Source organism: Carassius auratus, chromosome 43 (assembly GCF_003368295.1).
Source record: "Carassius auratus strain Wakin chromosome 43, ASM336829v1, whole genome shotgun sequence".
NCBI lineage: Eukaryota > Metazoa > Chordata > Actinopteri > Cypriniformes > Cyprinidae > Carassius > Carassius auratus.
Window position 1 is genome coordinate 11,210,725 of NC_039285.1, and position 12,188 is coordinate 11,222,912.

A 12,188-nucleotide genomic window follows, 5' to 3' on the forward strand; every position below is an offset into this window, starting at 1 on the left:
TAGCTTTCAATGTTGTTACGGAAAAGGATGAAACTGAATGTTTAATTCTTGTCACATGACCTGCGGTGCGCTTGCGGCACTCTGAAAAGTTGAGATGTTTTTAATTCGATGCGGTACGGACGCGCCTGGAAAAAACGACGACCCTTAGGGGCTGTTCACATATCGCGTCTTTTGCACGCTCAAGTTCGTTATTTCCAATGTAGGCCCACGGTTTGTGCGCTCATAAAGTAAGCGACGCGCACGCAGTGGCGTGTCCGCACCGCATCGAGTTAAAAACATATCAACTTTTCAGAATGTCGCAAGCGCACTGCAGGTCATGTACCTTCCTCACCTTTTCTGAGACAACGTTGAAAGCTCAGCCAAGATGAAGGAACAGCTGATAGCTGTATGTGGATTTTTTAATGAATTTAGTAGCGGAGCTACTGCAAGCAGGTTTTAGTGCTGCAAATTTATTCATCCATCGCTGAAATTTCCGCGTCTTCATGGAGAGAGCACGTCAGGGTTGCTTAGCAAAGGCAGACTCCTCAGGAGCGCAAGTGCCCGAAGGCTTTGGGAAAAAATCAGAAAGCGGCGTGCCTAGCCAATTTGTGAACGGCCCCTTACAGTACGAAAACTCTCGCTCAATACAAAGAGTGACGATGGCGGAGACAGTAAAATGTTCCAAAGTGTGGTTATATTTCACTAGAGTTGATGCAGACAACGCTGGTTGTCATAAGTGCAACAAAATTTTTGCATGTAAGGGCGGAAACACAAGCAATCTGTAAAAGCATCTTTCAAAAGTGCATTATGTGCAGACAGAGAAATGCAAAGTTTTCGACTGCCTAACACAACACAAAGTAACATAACACAAAGTACTGATAAGAATACCGTTAAAGTACCGGACCATTAAGCAGTATCGGTTAGAGTAGTAATACCATTAAAAACTTAACGATACCCATCCCTAGTAATGAGTGGCCAACCTGCCCGCTGTCTGTGGAGGGGTCACCATCTGACATGGCATATCATCTGTCCGAGGATACTGGCCATGCATCGAGCACTACATTACTTTCTCCCAGACTTAAGAAGTCTCCATGTGTTGCTGCACACCAACAACACAGTAGTAGTCTCTTACATCAACCACCAAGGAGCTCTGCACTCACGCCGTTAATACAAACCTGTGTACCAGATTCTTGTGTGGTCCCAGGGCGAACTCCTCTCGCCTAGAGCAGTCCACATTCCATCTCCAATCCAGTGCTCCATCAATGACGAAACTGTATGCCTTGAAGTGAAAGCTTTTCACCTCTTGGTGCAGAGACTGCCAGCTCGACTCAGTTAACTTTCAGCTGGTACACTGTAAAAAGAAATTGCTGATTCTACTTAAGAAAAACTAGTGAATTTAACTTACTTTGTAAAATTTGTTGAATTAACTTGATTAGACTGTGTACTGTGAACTTAGGTAGTTAAACTAAACAGATCTAGTACAATGTACTTATGATTGTTAAGTGTATTGTACTAAAGGCATGTTCACGCTGTTGCAAATTTCTGGAGCACAGAATTTGCATAGTAATAATAATAATAATGATGAATGATGAAATTATTATTTTTTTAGTAAATGCCCTACAATTATATATATATATATATATATATATATATATATATATATATATATATATATATATATATATATATATATATATACATACATACATACATACATACATACATACACACACACACACACACACACGTGTGCGTGTGTATGCATTTATTTATAGGTTCTGAATCTTTTTTTTTCTTCACGCTATATAAAATAACTGGGAAGATTAAAGCTTATTTGCAAGCCCATCAGCTGCTAATGCTTCACAGTCTATTATATTTTTATTTATAGAGCTTGATATAGTTACTGGCCGTTGGGTAAGTTTCAGCATAAGACAAAACTACTCTTCTAATCAGCTACTTTAATCTCTTAAATGCATTTTTGAATCGCGCATGCGCAATGGGACGGTTTGTGTTAAGACGACGACGACGACGAAGAAGAAGAACTTCAGCTCGTGTTCTGGATGAGGCAGCAAAACTAGGTATGCTCTTGAACAACCATTTATAAACCTTGATGTCATTGTATTGTGTATAAACACACACACACGTGTGCGTGTGCATGCATTTATTTATAGATTCTGAACCTTTTTTCCTTCACGCCATAAAATAACTGGGAAGATTAAAGCTTATTTGCAAGCCCATCAGCTGCTGCTGTTTCACAGTCTATTCTATTTTTTTATTAACAGAGCTTGATATAGTTACTGGCCGTTGGGTAAGTTTCAGCATAAGATAAAACAACTCTTCTAATAGTCTACTTTAATTTCTTAAAAGCGTTTTCGTCTCGCGCATGCGCAATGGGATGGTGTGTGTTTGAAGAAGACGACGTCGACGAAGAATTTACGCTCGTGTTCGGTATGAGGCAGTAAAGTTAGGTATGCTCTTGAATGAATACTTATAAATCTTAATGCATTTCATATAAAAACTCAAATTTAATTTGCTCATTGTACAGTAAGAGGAAAAGGCACACTAAAGTAGTTTTATGTTGAATGAGACCAGTGGCTTTTACTAGTTTGCAAAAACCGTTTTTTACTGAACACTGTTTTTATGTAGCGTTACAGTTTATAAGCTGTTTTAATCGGTAATAAGTTCGGGGTTTATTAAGATGTAAAAACCTGTGCGGCCTTAACGAAACAATTTTCTAGAACGTTCGATGCTCACGTGTCGTTCACATGGAAATTAACAACACGATAAATTAAGATGTCGTAACTAACAAGCAATTACTACCTTATTTTGTCTTTTTATTTTGTGTATGCTCATTTTTGTGACTTAAATTCATGCAGTGGACGTGCAAGTTCTGCTTGTTTTCGTGTGAAAAGAGGGCTCCGCTGTTGAAACACTACAGATTAAAACATGGAAGCTACTCTAGAAGTACTCCGATTCCATGTCTCTACACAGATTGTCTTTGTTCATTTAAATCATTTAATGCACTAAAGGTGCACTTAACAAAAAATCATTCACATCAAGCACACGGTAGCCAATCCAGTCCATGTGATAACATCCCTTTGATATTTAACTGCCCACTTTGCAGTTTTGAGGAGCCCTGCACAAAGTCAATTTTTTTTTCTCATTTACGGCAGCATCTAAAAAATCATGAAACAGTGCAGTGTCCATACAACAATTGCAATTTTGAGAGCAATGTCTACTCTACATTTAATTCACATATATGTAGAGATCATGGAGCACATGATCAAAGACAATTGAAATCTGAGGTTCTCTTGCACATTGCTTCTCACAGTGTAGATAATGTGCAACAAGAAGAGCCTTTGAGCCCTGATCCTGTAGATGAACATTTGGAGGAAAATGATATAGAGAATGAAAACCTTGATCAATTGCATCATCAATTGGAGCACAATTTAGCCTCACTATTTCTTAAAATGCAGGCAATTTTGCATGTTTCTGATTCGGCTGCACAGGAAATAATTCAACAAATAAATCAAATTTTACTTTTTTCAGAACCCCTTGTCTATCATGCAATTCAGCAAATTCTCCTTGAACATGGACTGAGTGGCTGTGATTCATTAGTGAGAAAAATTGTGAATGCAGTAAAAGAAAGTAACCCAATCTTGACAATGACCAAAGATGGCGAGCCTCTTTCCACAATAAGCAGAAGAGCATCATATTTTCAGAGGGAATTTCCGATTGTCATGCCAATTGAATACAAGCTTGAGGCACACTCAGTCTCTTATGTGCCAATTCTGCAAATGTTGCAGAAAATTCTAAACAGGCCAGACATTCTAAATAGGGTCCTTTGCAATGATCGATCAGTTAATGAATTCAAGACTTACCGAGATGGCACCCACTATCAAGAAAATGACTTTTTCAACACTGAGACCTTCAGGATTGTTCTGGGTCTTTATGTTGATGAATTTGAGCTGGCCAATCCCCTTGGCACTTCTAGAAAAAAACACAAACTGTTCGCTCTCTATTGGGTTCTAGCTAATCTTCCCTCAAAAGATCGTTCATTACTTCAGTCAATTCAGCTAGCAATTTTATGCAGAGCTACTGCAGTAAAACAACATGGTTACACAGACATCTTGCGACCACTTGTTCAGGACCTTGAAACTCTTGAAAAGCATGGTGTATACATTGAACAGTTAGGAGAATGTGTGAAAGGAAGTGTACTTTTTGTGTCATCTGATAATCTAGGTGCTCATTCTTTCGCAGGACTACAGGAGAGTTTCACTGTTGAGCACCCTTGTCGGTTCTGCTTGGCAACGAGGAGTGAAATCCAGGAGAAGGAGGTCCGGTCGGGAGCATTTGAACTGAGAACCAAGCAGGAGCATGACAGGCATGTGGCTGAAGTGTTACACGATGCGAGTTTGGTAAAGCAATATGGTGTAAAAGGTGGCTGTGTTTTAAGTGAAAGGTTGGAACATTTTCACACAGTTGGTGGTTTTCCACCTGACCTAATGCATGACCTTATGGAGGGTGTCATCCCTATTGAAATGTCCTTGTGCATTAATGATTTGGTCTCAAGGAAATTAATCTCTCTTGAATCCCTGAATCAAGCTATCAAGCAGTTTCCTTACAAATTCTCAGACAAAGTTGATCAGCCTCAAATCATCCCAGGCACATTTGCCTCAAAAGGTACCATTGGGGGTAATGCACATGAGAATTGGGGGCGCTTATTAGACTTCTGCCCCTCATGGTTGGCTTTGATATCCCTGAGAATGATAAAACATGGGAAATTGTGTTGCTTCTGAAAGATATGTTAGAAATGACGTTGGCATTCAAGTTCACTGAGGATTCTCTTGATTTTCTTGATGCAAAGATCTCAGAACACAGACATTTGCTTTTAACAGTCTTTCCTCATTTCAAATTGCGCCCTAAACACCACTATATTGAGCACTATCCGCAGCTCATAAGAACATATGGGCCACTAAGAGATATGTGGACGATGCGATTTGAGGGAAAACATAAAGTGTTCAAGCAGGTAATCCGTGACACCAAAAACTTTAAAAATGTTCCACAAACTTTGGCTGTTCGCCATCAAAGACTGCTGGCTTACTACATTGACTCCCCCTCCTTTCTCAAGCCACCCATACAGACAGATAAGATGATGGGTACTTTGATGTCAACTTTCCCTCAGAACATTCAGGAATTCCTGAGAGACAAATATGCAGTTCAGAACACTGTCCTCGCAGCATCATCTGTGAGCATTGATGGAATCAAGTACAATCCAGATATGGTTGTATCTGTTGGTACTTGCTCAGGCCTACCTGATTTCAGACAGATTTTCAAAATTCTTGTCATCAACAGTGATGTTCTGTTTGTGTGTAAAGATCTGACATGTTGGTACATTGAGCACCTGCGTTCTTTTGAACTGTGCAGTCCTGTGCTATCACTGTCAATTACCAAACCCTCGGATCTAAATGACCCATTTCCTTTGCCAGCCTATACACTTCGGGGCAGGACCTATGTTACGCTCAAACATTATATCATATGCTGAATGAATGACAATTCAGGTTTTGAAGGGACTTCAGAAATTCTGCAAATTATCATTATTTAGTCTCATTCTTATTCTGTAGACAAAAATTATTTTTGAAAAGATTTCTGACTGCTCTTGTCTATGTCAGAAGATCGCAGGCATAGCTTCAGGAGCACACAAAAGCATACATAATTTCATTAAACTAGGTGTTCAAATAGTAGATCAATAGGTTTGGTGAGAAACAAACTGAAATGTTATTTATTATTTTCTTTAAATTGTCACATCGTGCATGTACTCGAGAGAGTAGCGGTTAGCTTAAATGCTGTCCTGTGTGAAGGGTTTCTCCTTTGCACAGTTTTTTTCAAGATTTATAAATAATTTGAAAGAAAAAAAACTGTATATCAATCTTGAACAAATTCTCCTGTGCAAATGAACAACCCTTCACACAGTATAGCATACACACAGGATATATACAGTTAAATGGATTATATATTGAAGTTCATTTCTCAACAAACCCAACCATTTATGCCTTAAATGCTTGAACTGTATTGCACAAGTCACATGAAATTATGAATGCCTCTGTGTACATTACATTTTAAACAAGGATGAGTGAAACTTTTTGAATCATATTTTTGCAAAGGATGGGTTTAGAATGATGAAATTGGGGTGAGCAGTCCCTTTAAGAAAACTAACTCAATTCTTTAACCTTTGTAGAGAGACCAAGTATGGAGACAACAACTGTACTCCGAGTTATAATTTGTGACAACGACATCCGAAAAATTGTACTTCCTGTGAAACCACAGACAGTTGACTCACTGTTGGAACAACTTGAAGAAAAGCTGGGACTTCAGTACAAGTTCGCACTTCAGTTTGAGGATCCAGACTTCAACAATTCCCTCGTGAATCTTACCAACATTGCTGACTTGCCAGATAAGCCTACACTGAAGATTGTCTCCCTTGTGACGTCACCAACCCCTAGCACAGCTGACACTGAAGTCCTATCTGTGGCTTCTGATCATCCACGCCATTGTCTACGGACTGCATGGCCAGAAACTTTCGAGATCCCTACTTTTCCTGTTGACGTTGAGTATAGATTACGTCAGGGAAATCTACAGTACATGCGAGATCAAACATACCTACAATTGTCAGGAGAGCTTAAGCATGAGATTCTCGAAAAACTCTCAGAAACTATATACAGTTACAAAGCTTACCCAGATAAGGAAGACTTCGAGGCTGTTGCTACTGCTTTAATACAAAAACACCCTTGCCTTACCCAGCCTGGCTCATCTAAGGGGTGGAATGGGTGGTATGATAGCCTTAGGTGGAAAATGGGCAATTACCGCTCAAAACTGCGTCGAGCTGGATGCTTGGAGGTATCCATAAATGGTGGGAAAAGAAGAGGACTGCAGCCTCAGAGAAACATCAAAAGACCCAAGAGGTTTGAAATCAATTTTCTACCGAACTTCCCTGATGGTGAAGATGAAGCCAGCATGGAGTCCAAAAGGAAAGAGATGGTGGAAGAAATGAAGAAACGTCGTCTTAACGTTGCACTGATAGCCCGGAACATGAATTCTACATTTGCCTTGCGTAGAAAGGAATTGATAGAGAAGGAGCCTGCTGTGAAGAATACAGTGGAAAGGTGGCCAGCCCTCTTCACACAGAGTCAGGTGAGTCTTAATTGTTTTCCTATGTCATTTCATCTTGAACATTTTCAAAGCAAATTTATCATTAACCAGTTTTGGTGTTAATTCATACTTGGACATTTCAGTGAAAAGTGATTGCTTAATGTCAGTCTGTCCTACTTCTTTTTTTTTTTTTTAGATCATGGCAGAGTTTAATCGTATATCTGGCAAAAACCTGCAAGCTGAATTCTTTCAAGAACTGGACAGATTTACTCCACGTTTCATCGATATCTTCAGGGCTAAAGGTGGAGACATTGGTTCCAAACTTAAGAAGATTCTGCAGCAGATTGAAAATGACGTAAGCTCCTCGACTTATTACAATTCTTTTTCGAAAGCAAAACAAATGTTGCTTTTGCTGTTGTTTTTTGCTCTGTGTTGTGTAAGCGCTATTCAAGATACATTTTTATAACTTTGCAGAAATCGAACATCAATGCGGGACGAACAGCCGTTCTTCATGGCCTACCACTCCTCCTCGGAGAGGACCCCTCCGATTTTTACAAGACATGTTTTGTAAGTATTTTCTTCTCTGATGATTCTTATTTAACAGGCAAACTGTTCTTCAAACAGTTTTGATATCTAGAAAGAAGAGTTATGAAGGCAAGAAAAACAGTGAGGATACTGAAACAAGGAAAGGGATAGAGAAAAGAAAGTGAAAGATAAATAAAAAAAATTAGGGAAAAAGACAGTATAAGAAGATTTTATATTGCATAAATGAATAAAAAAAACATTTCTAAGAAAGACAATAGATTATTTTGATAGTTTTAATTAATATAGCTGGCCTTCAGTTTGTCTTTTCATGCAGCTGTTTGATGTATGTATTCCCCCCTGCATCCACTCCTGTGTCCTGTTTGAAAAGGCCTTTACATTTAGAAATACCATGTTATAAGTTTAGTTTTACATTTTAATGAGAGTATGTGCTCTTAAAGGGATAGTTCACCGCAGAAAAAATTGTCATTTACTTACCCTTATGTTGTTCCAAACCTGTATGAGTTTCTTTCTTCTAGCTGAACACAAAAGATATTTCGAAGAATGTCAGTAATCAAACAGTTGAGAGTAGAATTTAATTGACTTCCATAGTATTTTTCCTATTATGGAAGTCAATGTCTACTCTCAACTGTCTGTTTACCAACGTTCATCAAAATATCTTCTTTTCAGTTCAACAGAAGAAAGAAACTCATGCAGGTTTAGAACAACTTGAGGGTGAGTAAATGAGACAATTTTCATTTTGGGGTGAACTTTGCCTTTAAAAGATGTTTTGTGGCTTTCTTTGACCTAATTTTTGTTATGTTTTCCCATTTTTAGGACTGTGATGACAATGAAGACATGTCGGACGTTGAAATAGGTATTCTGACAGTGATTCCAGAGGACTCTGCAACTGTACCCTACTCCCTGCATCTTGGTGCCACAACAACGGCAATCATTTTGGAAGGTACAGTGGTTGTGGATGATCTTGAAAATCTTCCACAAGCAACGTGTCTGCTCTTTGGACTAATTTATGCTCTAAACTTAGAGTATCCTGCAGCACTGAAATGCACATTCGACTTCATACAAAGAGTGATTTTGTCCCTTGGCCACAAGTCACTCAAACCTAAAATCCAATCACTGAAAAATCGCCTGATGCAGTAATAGATCATAGCCATGATGCTAGTTTGAGTGAATAGAAGCTGTCTTTAAGAAAACTAAAGAAATTGTTCAGTACTGTTTTACAGATACTTCAGTTTTTTCAATTGTTGAAAATGAAAAAATAAAAATCCACATTTAAGAGGATGTTTTGAAAAATTTCAAGTTTACTTGTTTGGTTTTAGAATAGTTTTAATATAAGAGAACTGTAGTAGGAAGGTGTTCTGTACTAAACTTGTAACATACTTGCAAGCTCTGCTTTTGAACACTTTGTAAAGATGTTAAAAACAAAGAAACATTCATCCTTTTAATTGTCTTTTTATTTCTTGAGTGCAGTATGTGCTTTTTTTTTTCTAAAATGTTGCTGGCGGGCAGTTGACGGGCATGCCTTAAGTAATGTTTTAAAATGAATACTGTTTTATAGAGCAAATAAAGTGTTCTAGTGTTGTGCCAAATCTGTTGTCTGTCTTTGCATTCTCAACTTAGAATTTTGAGTACAACTTGCTTGAGAAATTTAAGGCAATCAGTTTCCACACATTCGTCTAGTAAAATGAACAAGCCGTGTTAGAAGAACTGTTTTGTTTAAGTTCTGCTTACAAATCTCAACTTAAATCTGTAAGTTACCTAAACTTTTGAATTTGAGTTACTTGTACTCAAGTTTTATGGTACCCTCTACAAATACACAAGTTAACTCTACAAAGTAGTAGAGAGTAGTATCAACTAAAAAATTATGACCTAATTTACTTGAGAATTTTGAGGCAATCAGTTTCCACAGCTTTTCTAAGTAAAGTCAACTTATTACTTTTTACAGTGTACAATCCTGGAATTCCTGCAGGCCCTTCTCTCGGCAGGGTTGACCCACTCCACCCTGAAGGTCCAATGGCAGCCATATATACTGGAAAATACTGGATTAAGTGCATGTTTTATTGGAATGGTGGTTTTTGTTTCTGAAATGCTTCTTTCAGGTCTGCGATAATTTATCATACATTAAATGTTAGCCTTAATATTCAACATAATTAATAGGAAATAAGCTTCAATGCCTCTAATAAGCTTACTATAAATGTTTTTAAAAATCAACTGAATCTCAAACACCAACAGGGCACAGCAGCTTGACTCTCAGCTGGACAAGCGGTTCACTAATTCACGGGGGCACATTTATCGCTTCAAAGCTCTTGACCATGAGAAACTCTCACAGAATAAATACAACTGTTTTGAACCAGTTTAAGATGGTTCAGTCAAACTTCTGAATTCCAGTTCATCCCTGTCAAAGATATATCCTTGTAATATAATGCATTTTAACTGAGAAACAGTCACTCACTTCATTCAAAGTGATCCATTTTTGGTTCTATGCTGATCATATCTCTTGGCTAAAGATTCACTAACATGTAATACTTTTTAGAGGCATGCAAATCATAATATTTACACTCCACACAAGTGTCGCAATGTTTTGAAAGCTGTTGTGAACCCTCTGCCCCGTATATAAACCACTTCTTAACAACATGCATCAGCGTCTGTAATGCGACGCCACACTTGACCTCGGCAGTCAAATAAATGCAAACCTTTCTATCCTGTTAAATGATCTCTCTCTTTTCATATCGAGAAACATTTTATTATTATGAATGTTGAAAACACGTTTGCTGCTTAATACACACCTAGAACGGCAGCTCAGCCAGGGCAGCAAGAGAGAGAGAGAGAAGCCAAGAGAGAGAGAGAAAGAGAGAGATAATTGTTAATTTTATTTTTTTGTTTTACATTAGGTTACAATTATCGCACTTATATCAACAGCATTTTTCCCACTTCATTAGTATAACTTTAAATTTAGAATAAAAATTCCCGCCTGGTGCCGTGCCCTTCCCCCACCCCACTTAGAGCGCCATCAATTAGTGTATGTGTGCAAAATACTTTAATGTATGTTAAAAAATGTAAAAACGAATAAAATGATCTGGTCATGAGTACAAAAGACGGCGGCTTTTAAAAGAGCAAGCACTGGAGAAACAAAGAGGCTCCTTTTTGAAATTCATCGCCTCTGGAAGTCAGGAGGACAGCATAGTAAAAATCAGCAGCGACCATGCTAATGACAGCGTAGGTGTGGACGTTGCTAGTAATGTGCTGGAGGAGGCAGACAGCTTAGCCATAACTAGCTCGTCTGATGAGGGACAGACGGAACAGCAGGGAGAAATTTTAAGTGAAAGTGAAAGTGAAAGTGAAGTGACATTCAGCCAAGTATGGTGACCCATACTCAGAATTTGTGCTCTGCGTTTAACCCATCCGAAGTGCACACACACAGAGCAGTGAACACACACACACACACACTGTGAGCACACACCCGGAGCAGTGGGCAGCCATTTATGCTGCGGTGCCCGGGGAGCAGTTGGGGGTTCGATGCCTTGCTCAAGGGCACCTAAGTCGTGGTATTGAAGGTGGAGAGAGAACTGTACATGCACTCCCCCCACCCACAATTCCATCCAGCCCGAGACTAGAACTCACAATTTTCAGAGGCTCATTACAGCAGTGTTAATTTCGTTGACTAAATATTTTCGTCACGAATATATTATTGCGGACGAAAACGAAACAAAAACTAAAAAAGAAGTCACTGATGGAGACAAATGACTAAATTGATTGACATTATCGTCAACGAATAAAGGACGAGACGAAAATAGACTGTGACGAAAATCAAATCAGCAGACAGTAGAGATTCGAGCAATGAACAAAAGAACCGGCAAAACGGAACAGGCGAGACTGCATGAGAGATTATTTGAAGGTTGACTTTTTTGTATTAAAAACACTTTTCTCTTATTGGTCTGATTAAATATGCTAATTTTTTGATATAGGAATTTTGGGTTTTCATGAGCTGTATGCCAAAATCATCAGTATTAAAAACGATAAAAGACCTGAAATATTTCAGTTGGTGTGCAATGAATCTAAAATATATGCAAGTTTAATTTTTATCATTACATTATGGAAAATAATGAACTTTTATCACATATGCTAATTTTTTGAGAAGGACCTCTATTAACTTTTTTCTGAGAAATCATTTACATGATGCTCCTCTCAATGCATCACAGATTGATGAAGCAACTAGAACACACCAAAAGCTTTCTAAAGTTTCCCAGTATGTAATGGAGGGTTGGCCAAGTAAAGTGTCAGAGGATTTGAAAGTGTTTCATGCTAAAAGAGATGAATTATCAGAAGAACAGGGGTGGGTGTTATGGAGCACACGGCTGATTGTACCATTCAAATGTCAGAAATCAGTGTTGCATGAAGTTCACTCTGGACACCCTGGCATTGTTTTAATGAAAGCCCTGGCTTGTAAATATGTGTGGTGGCCAAACATTTTTATGGATTTAGAAAGAAGTTGTAAAGAGTGTGGAATCTGTCAACAA

The 12,188-nt window shown here is 38.4% G+C and overlaps 1 protein-coding gene across 2 annotated transcripts; it reads left to right on the forward strand.

Moving 5' to 3' along the window:
• Positions 1 to 1,983: 1,983 nt before the first annotated feature.
• Positions 1,984 to 9,260, forward strand: LOC113061694 (uncharacterized). Of its 2 annotated transcripts, XM_026231038.1 has the most exons (7): positions 2,026 to 2,057; positions 2,347 to 2,447; positions 4,240 to 4,363; positions 6,218 to 7,170; positions 7,325 to 7,483; positions 7,603 to 7,695; positions 8,488 to 9,260. In XM_026231038.1, the coding sequence occupies exons 3-7, from the start codon at positions 4,357 to 4,359 to the stop codon at positions 8,809 to 8,811; spliced, it is 1,536 nt and encodes a 511-aa protein (XP_026086823.1). In that variant the 5' UTR covers positions 2,026 to 2,057; positions 2,347 to 2,447; positions 4,240 to 4,356; the 3' UTR covers positions 8,812 to 9,260. The 2 variants fall into 2 exon arrangements, with proteins under 2 accessions (XP_026086824.1, XP_026086823.1); XM_026231039.1 differs by lacking the exon at positions 2,347 to 2,447 and having other exon boundaries at positions 1,984 to 2,057.
• Positions 9,261 to 12,188: the final 2,928 nt, after the last annotated feature.

Coding starts and splice junctions, on each gene's coding strand:
- LOC113061694 (XM_026231039.1), top strand. Junction 7,171..7,324: donor CCCTCTTCACACAGAGTCAG/GTGAGTCTTAAT, acceptor TTTTTTTTTTAG/ATCATGGCAGAGTTTAATCG. Junction 7,696..8,487: donor ATTTTTACAAGACATGTTTT/GTAAGTATTTTC, acceptor TCCCATTTTTAG/GACTGTGATGACAATGAAGA.